The 20,366-nt window shown below is 37.1% G+C and overlaps 1 protein-coding gene across 16 annotated transcripts in view; it reads right to left on the bottom strand.

Annotated features, from left to right (window-relative positions):
* GULP1 (GULP PTB domain containing engulfment adaptor 1) overlaps positions 1-20,366 on the bottom strand; it is a 134,626-nt gene that overhangs the window by 89,807 nt on the left and 24,453 nt on the right. For 2 of the 16 annotated variants that reach the window (XM_032445748.2, XM_085552785.1), the window contains exon 2: positions 2,532-2,657. The exons of the other annotated variants lie outside the window; for them this stretch is intronic. In XM_032445748.2, the coding sequence (XP_032301639.1) occupies positions 2,532-2,600 (69 nt within the window). In that variant the 5' untranslated portion in view covers positions 2,601-2,657. The remainder of the gene's footprint in view (positions 1-2,531; positions 2,658-20,366) is intronic. 16 annotated transcript variants of the gene reach the window in all.

Genomic DNA, 20,366 nt, shown 5'->3' on the forward strand with positions numbered 1-20,366 from the left:
AGTTAACAGGTGTGGAGAAGGGAGAGAAATCAACAGGAAAAAAAAAAAAGCAGGAAAAGAAAAATAGATATGCAGTATTCATGCCAACAGGCATCAACTCTCTCAGCAGCATGGTTACTTAAACATAGTAACTTGGACTGCCAGAGCTCTGAGTCAACAGCTTGGAGCTGCCATACTCAAAGGCTGACCATGCCAAGAGTATTGCTTAAAAGTCAAAACAGAACGGAGCAACACAGGCCATAAACAGCCTTTTGGCTTTGTTCGAACTACTTTAAACAGAAAACAATAAGAGAAGTCCAATATAAATTCCACTGACTTGAAACCAAAATGAAAATCAGAACCTCTCCACCCAGAGTTTTCTAACACATACAGATACTACAGCAACGTACAGCTAACAGCTGCTATTAAAACAGTTTACACTTTCACATACAGATTACTTGCAAAGAAAACCAGCAGCCACTTATTCGCATGTTGAATTTACCACTAATTTGTCAACACATCTGAACCTTTGTCACTACTAACTTCATAGTTTCTCATGCACTAAAACAAACAAATTAGATGTGAACTGCTGTGTTAAGTCATGCAACTTATTCAATTTAAGGAGATGCACTACTATCAGGTTAATAGCACAACACTTCACACAACCTTTCCAATGGAATTCTGATGGGAAGTTCTAAAACAGAAATGTAAGTGTATTTTCAGATAGGAATTCTGATTCAAATGCTTACCTGTAATTTCCTTACCTACAACTACTCTAGACAAACAAGAAACCCCTGACATCTAACAGCTTAACCATTTATTCGTTAAATTCCACTAAACATAAGCAAGGTATGCAGCACTAGACTAAAATGCCTTTCCTTGAACAAAAAGTTGGTTGTTAACCTCACTGTAACAATAAATGTAAACACTATACTCTCAGTTCACATGTAGAAATTCTTGTTTCACTATAAGGGAGTTCAAACCACTCTTACAAAAACAGGAGCCCAAGAAGCCTTCCCTTGCTGTTTCTGACTGTACAAGAGTGGCATAAGACAGTCCCTCCTAAGTAAGGAGCCCAGCCTTCACACTGCATTGTTCTAAATTGTAAGATACTTTCGAAGCAGATATACCAATTTAAATCTTTAAAGTTTTGATAATTCACTTAGAAACATTCAGTAACACTATTCCCTTCAGCCCCCATGGATCTGCTTACAGTGTTCAGGTACAGAGATACCAAGACCTAGAACTTGTACATAACCAGCAGCAGATTGCTACTTCTCTGATCCATCAAATAATGGACTCGGCATCTCCCATGCAAAAATAACCTTCAGTGCTCTGCCTTTTGCTGCCTTTATGTAATAACTCTTCTTTTCTGAAATACACAGTCCTGTCATTTTTTTTTTCTCCATAATTATTACCTGGCCTTGCTTTCTTTAATATGTAAGTCAACAGTCCTCATCATATGACACCTTCATTCGCTGACTTCACTGTCAGCATTTTCCCATTATTTCTCAACTGTTTTTCAACTAAACCCACCTAATTAACAGTTACTTAAAGAAAAAGGCACAACAAACTAAGGTATCTAGTAAAATCGGACCAGACACCAATGCCTCCTATTTGACAACATGCTCTGATGAGATCCGTCATTGTGTTTCATTTCAAGAACAGAGCTTCACACTCAAGGCTTACAAATCCATGAAAACAAACATCAAAGGCATTTCAGCCTGACAAAGTGCCAAATTAAAGTACTCAAGCAAAACCAAAACTCACTCTACTATAGTGAATAAAGAAGAAATGCAATTCAAAAAACGCAATAAAACAATCTCTCAGAATACAACACAAGCAAATAGCATCATCTATTTTCACTCAAAATATTTTCTCAGCTTCCTTCGAGGGTGGTGTCAGCACCTGCTAAGTCAGGAAAGACCTTAATATCTTCTATCACTTGGTACTACCAGATGCAGCAATTTATGTTGGTTTACAATGCTTGCTATCCCACTATTACTTCTCTTCCAATACCTGGGAGAAAACAAATGTCGAGAGACATGAAAAAACAGCATGAAGCCAGCTAATTGTTCCAGCCTGGATTCCCTGCTTCCCAAGAGAGCACTGTCCCTCAAGTTTAACACCATTACCTCAGATGACATCTCAGAATTATCTTCTGAAAAAAGGAAAATAAACAGCTAATAATTTGAGCAAAAGTTGCGCAAAATGCCAGTAATAAGATGGTAACCTCATCTCCAGCCAAGAGATTCTAAAATCTATTTAAATTCAGTACATCAACTCTAACAAAGGTGACACTGTTTCTTCCTAGTTCTCCTCCTCGTATTTCCATATGTACTGAATAATTGCAAGAAATACATATATTATAAATTCCATATAAATATATATAGCTAAAAGCTTGTACAAATATCTTGCAGTTTAATCAAGTGAGATTTAAAAATTTTTACTACCATCTCAACTTGCTGAGAAAGTTAAGTTCGTATTTAACTTGAACCTCAGAATGCTTCTCCCAAAAGCAAGGCAGGTGGTAGTACAAGTCCAGATCTTACCTCAACTTGAAAATAAGGACTTCTTTTTGCTGATTTTGTATTCCTAGTTGAGCAGGTAAATGGCAACATAGGCAAAAAGGCTTCAGTACACTGTACTTAAGTTGGCTGGTACAGAAGCCATACCTACTGAAGAAAGCATGATTTTTGCATATTACTAAAAGTGAATTACTTTCATAAGTTACTGCTATCATCAGTTACCTATCTTCTTCAAATTAATTACAAATGGTTCAGCAAATTTATTGACTACATCCTCTAATAATACAGCAAGTTCTTCAGACCTGCTGATTTGTATTGAGCAGATGACACATTACTGCTTTTTAAACACCAAGCTAAGAGAAAATAGAAAATGAAAATATCAGTTAGTCTGAAAACAGTTCCCATTTGCTACAGGGTGTTTTGCTTTCTATAATTTAAAAGAATGCATTCTGTCTTACTACATTTTCCTGTAACCTGGTAAGCTAAGACCAAAACATACCCCAAATGTGCCAGACTAACGATTTAGTATATTAATAGAACAAAAGTTGAGTGCCAATATATCAAAAACACCTTCTCAAAGACTGTATACTACACCACAAAATTGCTATTTCACTACCTTGTTACTTTGCCAAACAAAACACTTGTCAATATTATTAATTACACAATGCATCATGCTCACATACTTCATTTGTTTTGAAAATGCCTTTGTAGGAAAACTCAAGTAATAAATACTGGAGGTTATCTGTATCAGAGAATATGTTACAAATTTCCAACACAAAACCTTTTCCCTTGCCTTTGCATAATTAAGTGCTAGCACCATTCAATTGTCATGACAGCACCAAACTCTAAGCAAATGCTGTCATCCCCCCACTGGTACCTTTATAATTATAACCTGATAGAAGCCACCCAAATCTTGAAGGCAGCATTTTAGTCAAGGTCTAATCCAAGCAAGACACATGATGCTTGATAACATCTTAGAGCTAACGGTTCCCAGTTATTTCAACCTGATTCTTTAGGAACTGCAGGATGAAAAAAATTCCACTTGAACTGGTGGACGCAAAGGCCTGAAGTCAAGTGTACAGTTTGTGATGGAAGACAGAAAGCAAAGCTAAAGTTCTCAAAAGAGGAAAGTAGCCATGTGGTACAAGTGCAACAACAGGGCCACCCAATAACAAGATATAGCAGACTGAAAAAGGAAGCACCAACTAGAACACAAACGAGATAACAGCCATGCACAAGTAGACAAGAAGCCTCTTCATACAACTAGATGGCTGTCTAGACAACCTACATTAACAAAGGAAGAGGGACAGGAAGCTTTTAAATCTTTGATGTGGTGGTTAGAATTATTCAAGAAACAAAAATGAGAAAACCAATTAAGGGAAAAAAAAAAAAAAAGAAAACCAGAGAAATCATTAAGTTCTTCATTTAAGGTTAATTCAGAAAGCTCAATGTAAGGGCACTTGACCGTAGTTCTGACTGCTCACAGCCAAAAATTACCTGTAAGGAAAAGATAAGGAAAAAAGCCATCATAAAGGATTAGGCAAATACCCAGATAAAACATATTCATTTCTTACACTTCAAATTTGGCAATGTAGATACAATAACGTATTTGCAAGGATGAAATTGATGCAGGCCTTCTGAAGCAAGAGAGAAATATCAAAGTAGAACACAGCTTAAATCCTCTGTACAAGAAAAATTTAATTGCAGGGATTTTTTTTGAAGATGACTAAGAATACAGAAATAAGGAATACATGCAGACTTCCCTCAACGATTATTATTACTGTTTTATTTATGCCCAAATAATAGTTAGAAATTACCTGACAAAGAAAAATCTTCTTAGGATTGCAGAGAAATGCCCAAAGCCTGAATCTGAAGGCAAACTGAAGAAATCCTGTGTCGGAAATCTTAGAGATGCTACGGCTTCCTGACAGACAGCAGGTCCAGCTAAGGACAGGCATGAGCTGTTTAACACACCATTGTGAGAATATTTAAAATGAGCCATCTGGTAATCCAGAGTTACAGGGCTTAGCACAGATGAACCAAATGGCACTCACACTGCAGCAATGCTGTGACTTCGGGCAATCTACCTGCCACAATGGCAGCAGTCCACAAATCTATTTTTAGATGACACGTTACATTTGTTTTATAATTTTATAATACTGTTCCTGGTTTTAGCTTGTATTCTTTTTTTTTTATTTAATTTTATTATCTCTACAAACAAAGAAGAAAAAAAAGAAAACACAGGATTTTCCACCTTGCCAAGAAAGAACGGTAAAGATCTGACAGACCACTGAATCAGGAGTTAAGATGCAATGCTGTGTTCATTTCTTATCGGATCATTAAATGCCACCAAACTGTGCCCCAGCTGCTGACCTGTGGCACGGAAACAGCATGAGCACACAGCTAAATGAGTCAGCAGAAGATACCTGGAAAAATCTGAAAGATGCACAGAAGTCTGGAAGTGTTAGTAGCAGTAATTCTTTTGCAAAACAGGTAAGGGAAACTGACATAAATGAACACTTGTTTTGCTATGTTAATATAAATAACCACATGTGAAGGCAAGTGTTTTACATCTACATCAGATTTACTAATTTTCAACTTCAAAACATTCATAAGAAAGTGTATCAAAGCAATCAATTAAGAACTCCAGACAGTTCTACTGCAAAAAATACCGAGCTCCTTGCCTTATAAATGCCAGTTCTGAGTGCATCACCTAAGAGGTTACACATGCTTTGCTCCACTGCCAGTCTCTACACAAGAACAAAATCCTAATAGTTTACTACAGACACAAAAAGCCTGTCATGAATACAGTTTAAAAAAAAAAAAAAAAGGCATTATATCTTAACACACACCCCAGAAAAAAAGAAAATGTCACCAACCAGCTAATACTTAAATTCAGCCAGAAAAAGAACAACAAAAAAAGACAAACTCCTTGTTACTTAACCCATCAATGAAAAAATCCAAATCAAAGCATTTCTCTGCTAAAATATTTTAGTTAGACTGTATAAAAAACTTTTCTTATCTGTCTCCACGTTACCTCTCACATCTATGAGATGAAAAAGTCTTAATCAGATTACAGTCCAATATGAAAATAACACAGAAAAAAAAAATCAACATATTATATCACTGTAAACAATACCAAAACTTTAAGACCATGCCAAAACATGAAGGACAGGCATATGCGGGCTCAAGTGGGTGAAGAACCCAAGTTCATCCCCAGACAGCAGAAGTCCTTCGAAAAACAACAGCAGAAGTCCTTCGAAAACAGCTCCACACTCCAGAGCTGATCTGTACTGTGCTGCACTCCTTTATTTCAGAAAGGTTTACACTGTAACCCTGAGTAGTAGGAGATTTACTCATCGTTAGAGCTGGGTCTCTCAGAGGGCTGCTTCAAGTCTGGCAACTTGCAAGTATCTCTGAAACCTCACCATCTTCACTAACGCAAAAAGATTGAAACAAATAAACCACCTTTGTTGTACAGCACTAGAATTCAGAGTGTACGCTGGTTACGAAACAACAGTAATTATAAGTATGGTCTAGGTCATCCATCCTTTGAAAAGCCTCAGGTATGCAGGGACCTCCAGAGACTGATCACCACTTCCACTGCCAACCCTTAAATGAGGTCTGGGAAGGGTGTATCCAGGCTCCTCCCTTTCCAGCCACTGGGACTGACTGTATGCACCTGAGTTGGCCCAGCCTTCCACCAGGTGCTGAATCAGTGCTTCAGGCTGTGCCTCAGCATTTCCACTGCATCCCCAGAGCCAGGGTGAGCCCAACCACTGAATGCAGTGACTTCTCAGAGCAGGTTCTCTGCATCCACTAAACAGTCCCTTAAGCATAAAAGGGAAATTAGCATTCTAAGTCTGCTCTTAAAAATCTGACATCTGCTCATTTAAAACTGATTTAAGGAAGGAAGCAAATAGTCCTCTGTTTATATTTTTTGATATTGTTTCATATTCCTGTTTAGATAGCAACTGTGATTTAAGCTCAGACAAGTTACTCATTTGGAGCCCATTTCTAAGAAAAAAAAATGGTTTTACCCAGCAATAGAGTTTGTGACTTATGGAAAACCATTAAAATAATGCCATGTTACACAAGACAGCTTGCCTAAATCCACACAGCCCAAAATCACATAAAACTATATTACTTGAGCATCACAGCCCCTAAAAAACATGATTTGTCATGGTTTTATCTCTGCACAAATGGGAATAAAAAGGAAACAGAACTGTTATGCCTAGAAAATAAAATTGTCAACACGAATACTGTAGCCTGGGTATTTTTCCAAATAGCTGTGTTATTTTCCAACAATAAAACAAATTCTCTCTGTATCCAGAGAAAAAAAAGTATTAAGTAGATGCTCTGAACATCAGAACACACATTAGTTCACATCTTCAATTCTAGGTTTAGGAAGGACACTCAAACAACAAAATGACTGTAGGAGCTCCAAATCATTCAACACACAGTCCCAAGCAATTCATTGCTGTCTTTCAACCTGATCACAGTGATACAGAGACAAACCTAATGCAGCTGACACTTAGATCACTCTCTTCACAGAAAATCTCAACTGATGGAAATAATTAAAAAGATCAAATTCCTTTCTGACTTAATATCAGATAGCGTTACATCAATTGATGCTTTTATGAATAAACGTCAGGTCAACGTCTATTGTTTCAATATCATTCTGGGCTGATTAAGAAAAATGCTTTCAGTATTCAAGCTGGAGGTCTTCATGCAGCAAGACTTGCCAACTGCTAAGGACCAGCAGGATTCAAAGATCAGTCTCTGCCATCTGCATAAAAATGCCTGTCACTCGATTACTCAATAAGTAAATATTGAAGTCACTGCGACTGAAATAAATACAGCCCCCTTCAAAGATAAAAATGGTTTCATCCTGCAATATTCCTATAGCAGTTACAATAACACCTTCATAATATACATAGCCTCCCGGATGTCATGCAGCACATCACTTGTAAGCAAGGCATGAACAAATATGTTTATAATAATTTGTAAAAGCCAGAATCTCAGACTGTCTTGCACAGAGGATTACAAAGATTTTCAATCTCTTCTGGGCTGTACTTATCTGCTGTGATCACATTTCAAAGATACTCCTTGACTACAATGCATAAATTAGAAACAACGTTAACCTGCTGGTGTCTGAATGCATTTTATCCTTAACTACGATCTTGGAGTGTACAACTAAAGGTAAGACAAGAGCTATGACTGTACTTGTGAACAGGAGCAATGCAAGCTACAAATACCATCAGCTTTGCTGCAACTGCTATGATTACACCAATTCAGCAGCATCATCACGCACAGGAGACTGCCACCACATAAATAAAATTGCTCTGGCTGATACAAGACATAGTAAGATGTCAGAAGCACTACCAAGAATCATCCTGGATGTTTCATCATGATCCAGAAAAGAAAATAAAACAACAAAAACAGTAACAACAAAAGGGAGCACAGTAAGTTGTAGAGAACAGTGCTGGGAGCACTAGAACTGAAACATATTTTACATCCCTGACAACTTCCTTGGCATTATTTCAGATTGCCTTGGACACAGATATTCCTTTTTCTTTACGATAAAATGTAACTTCTTTGACGCAGGTATTGACAACCCGTAGATATGATAAGCCATTCAGATAAATGTTTCTTAAGCAGCAGGTTACCTATATGATAGAAAATGAAATCTCAATCTTCACATATATTCTAAGTGTCAAGTACACTTTATCCAGACAGTAATACTGTCTGGATAAAAAACTTACTGCCAAACTAAAACACTATATTTAATAATCAGTTACTAAACAAGACAGCATATTGAGATAACTGGTGATTTGTTGGCACATTTCAATCCAGAATAAAGATACTGCATAGGTATGCTCTCCATGGAAGAGCTCCTTTAGCCAGAAAAAATGAAAGAATCTTTTTAAGATAATTAAGATGGATTTTTCAATGAGGTAAAAGTATTTCTCATCAGGAAAAGGTATTAAGGTGTGGACACATAGTTTTTATTAATTTAAATCTATAGACTCAATTTCCATCAAAATTTTTAAAAGCTCTCAGAGGCATTGAACAATTTCTATTAAAAAAGCCCATTTAGCTGTAGTCCGGGACTTAAAGACGTATATCTGAACTTTTTTTTTTTTTTTGCAAGGAGAAGCCAAAACAAAAAAATAGTGGAGACAAACAAAAAAATTAGATGGATAAACCACTTTTAGACAAGTAACTCAGTAGTCCCAAACCATGATTGTTAACTGGATTAATTTAAACACCACAGACAAAAGTTCCAAGTGATGCAGTATATATATATATACACACACACGAAACAAAACACTCATTATAACAAACTTAATATTTTATATAACTAATTAAGAATTCTTTGACAAATGGGTTCCAATAATCAGAGCAACAAAAATTAAAATACAGTTCCGCAAGGCTGCTATGCATACTGAATTACTGCCTCCATGGCTTTCTAGATTAAAACCCCACTCTGCTGAGAAGCCAGAAACCACAACTCACATGGACTGACAACAGGCTATTGATGCCTGCAGTAATCCACAATTTTTTGATATGACAGCTACAAATACCTTGCAATTTGTGCACTGCTACAGACTACTATACTTCGCATTAGACAGCAATAGCTATCTATTCCAGTTAAACACAACTTCATTATCATATAGTATTGCATGACGGAGCACTGGTAATATCATGCTTCGCAAGCATTTGTCTGAATAAGGGAAGATAGCGCTTCTAGATGATCTTACTACATCATTCTGTTGGACCAACTCTGTCCATATTTACTCTTGGCCATATGAACAAACAACTTGAGAGTCTCAAAACCTACATTTCTTCTTCATCATGTTTAAAACAAAAGTTTAAGTAACGTTTTAATTTCAGCCCATGTGTACCTTTTTTGCCAGTTAAGAGTTTGAATCAATCCTGCTGCAAACCAGACAAAAAACCTAAAAGATATTCTTTCATTTACTAATTGTTTTGATTATTTGACATGTTTAATCAGCAAAAGAAAAAACCAAAAAAATAAAAAAATTGTAAAAATGTCTCTATTCCTTCTTGGTGTATTACAGATGTATCTGCTTCAAACACAGTAAAACTCAAGCATGTAGTCATACACTTCCTTGCTGAGTATTACAGAGTCTAAGAGCCTCCAAGACACATTGGACACTACAATTTTACTTTCCTCCATGCTGCTGCTACATTTGATATATGGCCTGCATCATTCCTCACACCCAGAGGCATACTGTAATGCTGTCACACAAAAAAAAAATATTGGTATGAGTAAAATTCAGGTTGTACTACAGAAAACAATCTAGCTACTGACTTGTGAGTTTTGTGAAGGCAACATGGCATTCACTTTCACAAGAACTAATGTTCCACTACAATGAGTTATACCCAAATGATGTTTATGTACATATGTTATGACCTTAAGAACAATTTGAAACAAAATAAAGTTTCTTTTAGGTAGATAAACAAAGCAAAACACATTAAAACACAGATAGAGCTCTTCTGTTCAGACACTCAATTTGAAGCCCCAAACCAGCTCTACTAGCCATAGCACGTAAAAAAAATAATCACTGCTGAGAGTTTCCACAGAACAGGGTGGGATGGTTGACTGTAACTTAGCTGTGTGATCCGGACGCAGCAAAGCCCCATTCATCAAAGCTCACCTCTACAAAGAAAACAGGGGAGCCAACTCAAAGATTAACTCCTACTGACACAGCACAAGCTCCTTCTAACAACTCGATAGGAATTAGTCTAAGATCTTGTTCTCTATAGCTACATTCAATTCTTGACAAAAACAATAAAAACTGTATTTTACAATACCAAACTTTGGTCAAAGCCTCACTGCAGAATTACTCCTTATTGTATTCATGCTATTGGCTTCTGAGCCAAATCAAATTTCTCCCAGTTAATTAGAAATCATCACAGCAGGAAGTTAATTGCCAACTGCTCAAGAGCTGGTAACAAGACATTAAATATAACAATAAAGGAACCAAAAACGAAGGTAAGAAAGCCTATCCACACATCATCTGCTAATTTACTATTGTGTAAAAAAAAAAAAAACAACCACCACCCATCCCTCTTGATACTCTCCCACACACTCATACCCAACCTCTTATTCATAGAGAAACAGCAAAGATACTCTAGCATGTTCTACAGTATTCCAAACGGAGCATTCACCTCAAACATGACTGCTGGGTGAACAAAAGTAAAGACATCTGGATTTATCTCAGCAGGGTGAAATGAGGCAAAGCCCTGAAAGGCTCTGCAGATTAACCGTCTCTCTGAGCAGGAAGTGCCTTGGACATCATCTGAAATTATTAAAGTACCTGGTTAACAGCTAAACATCCCTGACAGGTACCTAGGGCATAGGGAAAAGCTAACAAGAGCCTCTTTCTCTAAAAAAGTGTAATTTGAATCCAATTCCTAAGTCACCAATTTAACATAATTAACATATGATTTTTAACAACACTTTAGCTGATTAACACAGGCATGATACCAGTTATATATTCATTCCAAAACTAATTCTCATTGGCTTTATCTGTAGAAAAAAAATAATCAGTTTCAGACATAGCCCAGTATGTGTCAAAAAGGGTTTTCTGAAAGCAGATCTTCAAACAAACCATAATTTGAAGGACACCCTTGGGTACCACATTCATACTGTTATCATCTATCATCATACTAAAACAGGATATTCTTTATGAAAACTAAAAACCAAACAGTGAAGATATTTGAACAAGAGATATAATGCAAGAAACAGCAGCTTGATGATCACACAGAAAAGAGATGTCAAAACCTGCTACTGTGTAAATTCAACTTAAGTGATAACAGCGCAAACAAACAGGCAATGTATTGTACTGAACTGGTAGAAATATAGTAAACAGAGTATGAGAGTAAGCTTTTGAGACATTCTGACTGCTATAGATTAAGTTGTCTCATTCAATACAACCATTCTGAGTAAGATTTGTAAGACAAATGATTTAAATTGGCTCCTCTTGCATATTACCTGTGCTACCCAGACCCACTCCCTTCCCACAGCTGCTACTCCTGTGTACATCAGATGTGAAAGACGAATCAAAAGGACTAACAGTGTCTAACATCAGCACTTGCTACAACTTCTAGCTAATCCAGTTGGGTTTTTCTGTAACCCATTTCCTATCTAAAGCTCTAAAATTCCTTCATTCACTTACAAAAATCACAAACTTTTTCACTCCTCCATCTTTCTTGCAAAATATCTCCCTGCACAAATGAGAAAAGGAGCAGCTTTTCTCTCCCTCTAGCACCATTACTCCACACCTTCTTCCAGTGCTATGATTTTGGAAGCTTCATTTGTTGGAGAACTGAATTTTGTTCAAAGACCAAATCAAATAGTCAATCTTACACAGAGCCATAATTTTCCAAAAGTCAACTGAGGTATGACATTCCCAAGTTTACATGAGCAAATACTATGAAGACAGGGAGGTCCAGTTAGGACTTTAATTTAGTTAAGACTGATAGATGCAAACATTGATTTGCAACTAATCACGTAAAAGAAATATAAAAAATCCAAGTTAACGAGCCAATTGTATAACATTAAATGCCTACCACAGCATTGTGTTACAAGCAGATTGTGCATATTTTGTCAAATCATACAGCTGTTCACATTTTAAAGTACAAAGACAGGAAAAAAAAACACCACTGCTTAGATTTTCAGTGAAAAGGAATGATTCCTACAACACCTCTTAGCTCTCAAGATTCAGCTCTTCTCCATATTTCATATTCAATGAAATGATGATCACTTAACATTTTTGTGCTTAATTTCCTTTTCAGATGTGCTTTCAGAAGTAACCCTGCACCAAGCCAGCATAGTTCTGGAGGCAACAAAACATTTAACTCAGCACACAGAACTTCTGAAATATCAGTACCTCTTCTCTTCCCTCCATCAGTTACTTGTAATAGAAACGTTTTTTTAGCATCATATAACAACTGATTATTTCAAGTGCCATGCTAAAATATTGAACAGATGTCCACTAATCAGGTAGCTGACCCCTGAAAAAATATGCAAAATAACCACAAAATCTTTTAAGTAATCAATTTAAGCCCACATGCTGAGAGAAACACCTCAGTACTACAGTTAGGCAACTATACCACTCTAATAAAAATTTCCCATGTACATTCAATATATATGCATACCAAGTTTCTGACTTAAGACGATGTGAAAAGCTTACGCATTCTGTAAGCTCAAGACTCTGAAGTACTTAAAGTTTTTAGACAAACCCACGGCCATCAAATAACCACTCCACAAGTATGAGAAGGGCACACAGTGCTAAGAAGAAGCTAGAGAGCTCTCTGCCAGAAGATTATCCCAATGCACTAGTGAAGATAGCAATATGTTTCCAGGTGAAAACTGAATTCATAAATAATAAAAGCAACGACATCATTAAGTTAATGGCCTAGCTTTCCTTCTGGTAAAGCTTATCAGGATAGGGGAAAAAAAAACACTCTACACATAATGACCCTAAAAATAATCCTCTTCAAAAATAATGACACAAAACTGAATGCTGAACAATGACAAAAGCAAAAAGTGCATCTCTAACTTATGTATTAAAGGCATTCAATAAGATGGCAGCTTGAGTAATGTCCAAAAAGAGAGCAGTTAGTTTGGGGAGCTTGTATTTGAAACCCAAGACTACAACAGTCTTCAACAAAAACAAACCAAACACTACTACAGAGACTGTCACATATGCAGCTGTCAATAATACACCAGAAAATGAAGCCAGAAAGCGAGAGCATCCCTAGATTTAAGGGCCAAAACTACCCTCTGTACTTGACAGGCCATTACTCTTCACCTAGTGTGAAAATTAGCACCTCTGAAAAGCTAAAGCAGGAACTTTTAGTTCCCGTTTCAATATTTAAAAAAAAAAAAAAAGTTACAGTGCCAAAGCCACACCTATCTCCTCAACCATCTAACACAATTCAACAATTCAGCTGCAGTAACCACTGCAGTGCACTTAGCTATGCAAGGAACATAGAAAAAATAAATCAGTAGGTAGTCTAACAGATGAAATGATTTGTGTCTTTATACCTATCTACAACTATGAAATAATCATGTAAGCGTAGAAACTGTAGGACAGCTGACAACATGTTGAAAAAAAGTTAGGCTAACAACTACCATGTGGCTGACCTTCAATGCAATGCACATGTTAAACTCAAAAACAGTTTTACCATAATTAAATAATAAGTTCTGCAAAACCAGAAACACTCATGAAGATATTGTCAACTGATCACAGAACTTACAGAGCTGCTAGAAAGCCTTGGAATTTAGGTGCTAAGACATACCTCCTTGAAGTCAAAATATCTTATTCTTCTGAACGCTTTTGTGCTACAAATACCTTTTGTAGTGCCAACTAACATAAAGAAACGCAGTCTTTTTATTGCTTAGACATGAAGTGCTTTGCTCAGTGAAAACTCTTTTTCCTCTACCCAAGACAGCTATCAGATCATAGTGGTTTAACTCTTAAGTAACAGTGACAGTCTAAGCTAGCATTTTTTTTTTCTCTGAAACCAACCAAAATTGGAAAGTAAACTCTGATAACTGCACTGATATAAACTTTCCCGCTGTTCTAATTCTGTTACGGATCAGTCTTCATTACCCTTGAAGTAGATACAAACAGGCACTCCTTGTCACATAAATCTGTAGAAGTTGCTCTCTTCCACAACTATTCTGTAAGTTTTTTTCAACGTGTACTAGTGCACAGCAGCAGGACAAGTGTACCACTGCCACAAGAAACATAGGATGACTGATGCCCATGCCATTGCCTGTAAATAGGACAGCTGTTCAACGTTTTAGAAGACAAACTTAATAAGAACCATCTTATCTCTTCCTCATAACTTCCCAGGAATATTCACAATGAAGGGAGGTTAAAAATTAAAGCTTCAAAATAAAATGACTTGAAGAACTTAGAAGATAAAAAACTTGGGACCATCCAGCTCTGAATACAGGAACAGACAGACATATCCAGGTACACACAGCTGTAGCCAGGAAAGCTGCCAACCATACCAAGACACTGCAGAAGAGAAATGAAGGTTATTCTCAAGAAACAGTGACATTCACACAGCTTTTTATCCAAATCACAGCTACTATCTGAAACAACATGAAACATTGGAGAAAGCATTAGACGCAAATCGAAAACGAATAGTTTTCATAATCTGTTGCAAACACTTGGCTCAGTTAGAATTTGATGGAAGTCGGCAGCCAATATCCTTTTCATTTATAAAATCAGAGCAACACTGGTAAACCCAATTACACTAAGTAATGGTAAGGCCATGCCAAGAGCACTTGCAGTAGGAAATGCATGCATAATGCCAATTGATTGCTTAATCACATAATAAAGCTGCACATAAAAGCCTGATAAGAAAACATACCACAATATTAGCAAAAAGTCAGTCAAAGTCTGCAGAATTAATTTAACAAGAAATATAATTATGAAAAACACTTAAGGAAACAAGGCACAGACTTGACATGCTCCCTACCCCTTTCATCACATTTGTTCTCTCTCAAAATCAGGAAAAAACCATAAAGATTACTGTGAACTTGAATCCAATTGAAATTATATGCAGACTCATCAATTTGTTTCTTCTTGGTTAAAACTTCGTAGTATCACTATGTTTTTCAAGTGCGGATGGAAAAGAATCATTCTAACAAGGGACATCCTGAACTTGCTGTATACAGCATATTTCTCCCTTGATTTTTTCCTTTCCATAATGTAATTTTGTAAATAAAAGACAAACATATTATTTTTACATTGTGTAGAAGCTGACATTGGCATTCTAACTAACATACTCTCTGTCAATCAAATATTTTTCAACACTTAACTCCCCGTAAATCATCAAATAACTTCCATAGTTGATGGCTTCCAATAACAGGTATAATAAACCTACTTAAAATGTATCCACAACTACATTTGGACACCCTGATTCCTCTTACTTCGATCAGTTAAAGAGGATTTCTTAAAGTCTAATATGCCCATATCATCAATATGTTTCTAAAGATATTGAAGTTCAATGATTTAGGAAACTTTTTCAAAGACATCAGCATATTCAATTATTAACTACAAAGTCAGCGTCTTGCACTGTATTTAATATCAATGAGCTCTTTCAGGCAGCATAGTCCAGCATCTGCTGAACAAATATTTAAGGATCAAACTAACTCCATCAGCATGCAAGCATCCTGTTCTTAGCACACTATCTTATAGCATCACAACAACTATAGGATACAAATGTTTAGCAAGATTAACATGGCTGTCTTCTTTACATCCAATTAAGAATAAACAGAAAAGCTGGAGCACATTTAAGTTCAGAATTTAGATCCAGAAAAAAAAAAACAAAACAAAACAAAAAAAACCTGCTTCCCAGGACCATCAAAACACAGAATTTCTACTGGAACTTAAAGTATTGCCTGGTCTCATATCAAAAAACAGATTGATCAAATTGAAACAGATTTGTAGCACGTACTCGACATATGTGCTAACTATTAGCTAACATATGCTGTTGTTTTATTCAATTAAAGCAGTAATACAAATTCATTCTAAAATAACACAATGATCTTCATAACTGCTAAGGAAATCACAATTTATTTTCCTACTTACCCTAAGTGCTTTATTAAGGTGAATTGACAATCTGAAACATCCTTATGAAAACTCCATATAGCACATAGTCATCAGGATACAAATGTATGTCTTTTATACACAAATATTTAATATATCGCCTATTTAAACTTCTGCATCAATAAAGAGGAAAAACTTGCAATCGTACTTAATTCGTCAATTCTTTTTCATAAAACCGAAGTTCACCTTTGTTATGAACAAGTAAAAATAAAGCAAACACATAGAAACACGTGATAACAGTTTCAGACATATTTAACACATTCATTGTGAAGTTGTTACTTAAATTACACTATCTTATAAACCTTCTCTTCAAGAGCTAAGAATGTTGCCTGTCCAGTCAGGCTGGAAACATCTCCTACAGCTGTGGTTACCCTGTAAGGATGTAGCTTTCCACCATTACAGGATTTCAAATCTCAGTGTCAGTATTCCACAGCCAACTCTTTAAAGGATGCTGTGCTTCAGCTAGCTGTCAGATTTACTGAAGATGTCCTTAGGAAAAAGGGGGGCCAACATTTTAAAACACCTGCTCAGCTGCAGTAACATTTTTTTTAACTCTATATTTTTATGAGCAGTTAAACAGAATTATGTTCTTCTCATTGTATCAATTTATTACATTTAGGAACTAAAACACATTTCCATATTAGCTGACACTTCTTAAAGGTGTGTCTAAACTTAGTAGCAAATTATCACACAATTTGAAAGGGCTACAAGTTACACATACCAAAAAAAAAAAAAAAAAGGAAACACAACTTGCACATGCCCAGGTCCTACACTAGAAACTTTCTGCTTGTCAGGTTCAACCTGCCAAACTATTAGCTAGCACTTAAAGGTTCGCATTTGCTCAATGGCTGACCCGCACATCTCAGTGTCTCAGCACGAGAAATGGCTTTCAGGCTCAGCTGCCTTCTAAGTGCCATCCATCATCGGGAGAGACAGATTATTCCCTTTACAGTCTGCTACAGTGCCAAATTCTTCTGGCTCAGTTCCAGCAGTCCCACCCACACCACCTCAAGGAAAAGCAAACCCTAACTCTGTGTCTTGCTCTTTTTGCTGTGCAGAATGAGAAACAATCACCATTTGATGCCATTTAGAAGGAAACTGAAGTGAAAAGACAGCTCCATTATCTGCCTGCGTCCCTCTTGCTGCGCCAGTCAGTGGCTCAGAGGGAGCAGATAACAGCAGACTGAGAACTTAAAACCATGAAGCCAGCTGGAAATACACTGTGTTCTGCATAACGGGACCATAAACAAACTGACACACAGCACGCTACCCTTTGGAAGCACTTCTAAAAATACCCGCACACTCGTCCCTGGTCCTTGCTGCCCCAGAGCTGCCTCCTACCCGGAAGGTCAGGGGGCTGCCCTGCTTCCTGAAAAGACGTCCCTCCCAAAGCATGTTTGTACTACAGGCTTATAAATAAGATACCCTTTTTAAAGCAAAGCATCTGCTCTTGCATTCAGACTGAAATTAACCAATTGCACAGTGAATTTAGTTACAGACAAAAAAGAAAAGCCTACAAATGTGACTACTGCCTACTCACAACCGCACTGAGAAGCAAATCCGTCAGGTTACATACTCACTGGCTAGTACCGCAAAAACAGTGTACGTGCTGCTGTCTGAAGGATGCTATGAAATAAAGCAGTATCGCAGCCAGGTTCCCCAACAGAATCAACAGGCATTAAAAACTAGGTAGATCCCAAGGATCTCAGCCCCTCCCCCCACCCCGGCCCCCCAAGGAAAAGCAAATAACAGAGAGAAGCTGCAGGATTATCAATTCCTAGTTCAAATTCAGCCCAGAAGACAGAAGGAATGCAGATGGAAGAGCCTTTTTTGCTTTTTCCATCCAGGTATGTAAGAGGCTATGGAGAAAGATCACTTAAAGCACAGCCCTGTGTGTTTGTGTTCTGTGTAGAAAACAGCACAGTAAATTTGTGAGGAGGAGCAGTGCCAGCAGAGCTCAGCTCTTTTGCATTCATTTTACATTCCAGCCTCATTCTTGTGGCCACCAGAATGCAGAGGCTTTAATAATAAGTTACAGATGACTACATTTCTTTGGTCCCCTTTGCTGACTGCTGTGTCACAATCCAGCTGGCTGACTGACACATGGGTGATCTGCTCACAAATATGGCAAGAGAAATTTTAAAGACACTATGGTTAAAATAAACTAACTAAAATGGCCTAACAGTGGAAACGCAAGACGCTGAACTTGCATACCTCCTTTTAAAGAATATAAAGAAAATAAAAGCCCTAACACAATTTCACAGAATTATCAGACTTAAACTGAAAAATTTATTAGTTTTAACTAAAACAGCCAAATACAAGCCTACTGTCCTAGCAGAAAATATTTAAATCCTATACAACCAAGGGATTCTTCGGAGCTCAATGTAGCAGCATTGTTTAAAACCTAACACACTCGTTGAAGATCTGATGCAGTACATTTCACGTGCCAAAATACAATGCAGTAACAACAACACAGGCTTACACAGGGGGTGGGGAGGAGGGGCAGGATGAATACCTTAAATCCTCTATATACTCAAGAGAAAGTGCTGTGAAGCATTTTATCTTGCAATAGGGCAGTCAGGCAGAGAACTTGCCATCAGCTGGCACTAGCCCCATCAGCCTGCAGGCATTCCGCTTCCCAGTTCACCCGGCAGGGAATACCCACCCCAGGTACCAAACCCACAACCAAGCAGTTGCAGCAACAGCCAGAGAACCTGCTGTCTTTGTACGGATGACAAAAGACAAAATGAAAGCTATGTTTCTTTCACTGAAATCCAAAAGCAGAAAGAGTATTAACTACAGGATTCTGGTACAAAACTGTCTTTGCAACCCTTCCTCCCACCAATTCAGACTATTTTAGCTAAACTGCTCCCAAATAATTAAATTTAACTCTTAGAAGAGCTAATCTGCTACTTCACACTAATGGCTACCTTGGTTGCAAAGGTTCTTCCCCCAGCCCCATGAAAAAAAACTGAAACAGGAAACTTATTATTTAACTATTTGAGCCTCAGTTACTTAACAGATCTGCTCACAGAAACCCTCTGCCACAGTGATATAGCAGCAGCAGCAAATTAGAGGCTAAGCCAGCCTGGATTTTCCTGCATTTATCCAGGATTTTATTATGCTAATCGTGGGAGTTTAATAATGATTTCAACACAGTAGATAGTAAAGAGACTTATCAATTTTGCAGGCACTAAAGTATAATCTAAATCTACAGGCATCATATACAGCAATTATATAAAAGGATATTTAGGGTCCAGACACAGGTACAGTAACACTCATGCTGTCACTGTAGCAAATATTCCCTGCTCAAGAGATTTGTACAGTAGGAAACCAACAGATGATGGGATGCATTACATTAATCAGATCACTATCACCTGGCCCATAAGTATGCTACAAAGAACTAAGTAACCTCAAAGGATGAACATAACAGGTAAAAAGACTTCTGATGTGCAGAATACTTAACTTGTGGTAAAAGCATTTGTCTCTGCTACAAGGTCAGGAGCTTTATTTCCTTTTACTTTTCATACATAGCCCACTGTTTCTACTTTCCACCTGGACCACCACTACTATCAGTTTTTAAAATACGCATACATATGTATGTATATAAAAATATGATTCCTTATACTCTTAAATGTCAACCTGTCTGATTTCAACATAGCGAGCCTCCAATACCCCTGTGTAAATAAGTACTAACAGAAAAAAGAAAGAAGGCAAGCAAATAAACTCTTGCATTAAACATATAGGTAGAGTTCACAATGGCCATGACAACACATCAAATGAATGCCATTTTTATTGTTAGTTTAGCAGAACAGTACCATAACATTATGCTGGCAGAGAAACCTTCATTCAACAAGTGACAAGGCAGTTTTTCATTAGATATTTGGCAAGCCAGTGAACATAATCAAGGAATATAGATATAAGCAAAGGTTTTCTATGCATTCCCACACTTCTTCTCATGTGAGAAGTGCAAGCAGAAATAGGCCCATTTATATTTCTCTGTCACTAACAATTACAGCTAAAATGCATCTTTAGGAACCTGATTCTGGCATACTACTTTGTTTCTATTGTTCCAGTTTGTGCTACAGATGAAGTTAGTATGATGCACAGGAAGCCACAGTGCAAGCTGGAGATATACTGAATGCTGCCTTGAAACACCACCTCTGATGGTTTCAGATATCTTTAAAATAAATAT

This window comes from Coturnix japonica, chromosome 7, assembly GCF_054131305.1.
Source record: "Coturnix japonica strain WE chromosome 7, WE-NBRP24, whole genome shotgun sequence".
Lineage (NCBI taxonomy): Eukaryota > Metazoa > Chordata > Aves > Galliformes > Phasianidae > Coturnix > Coturnix japonica.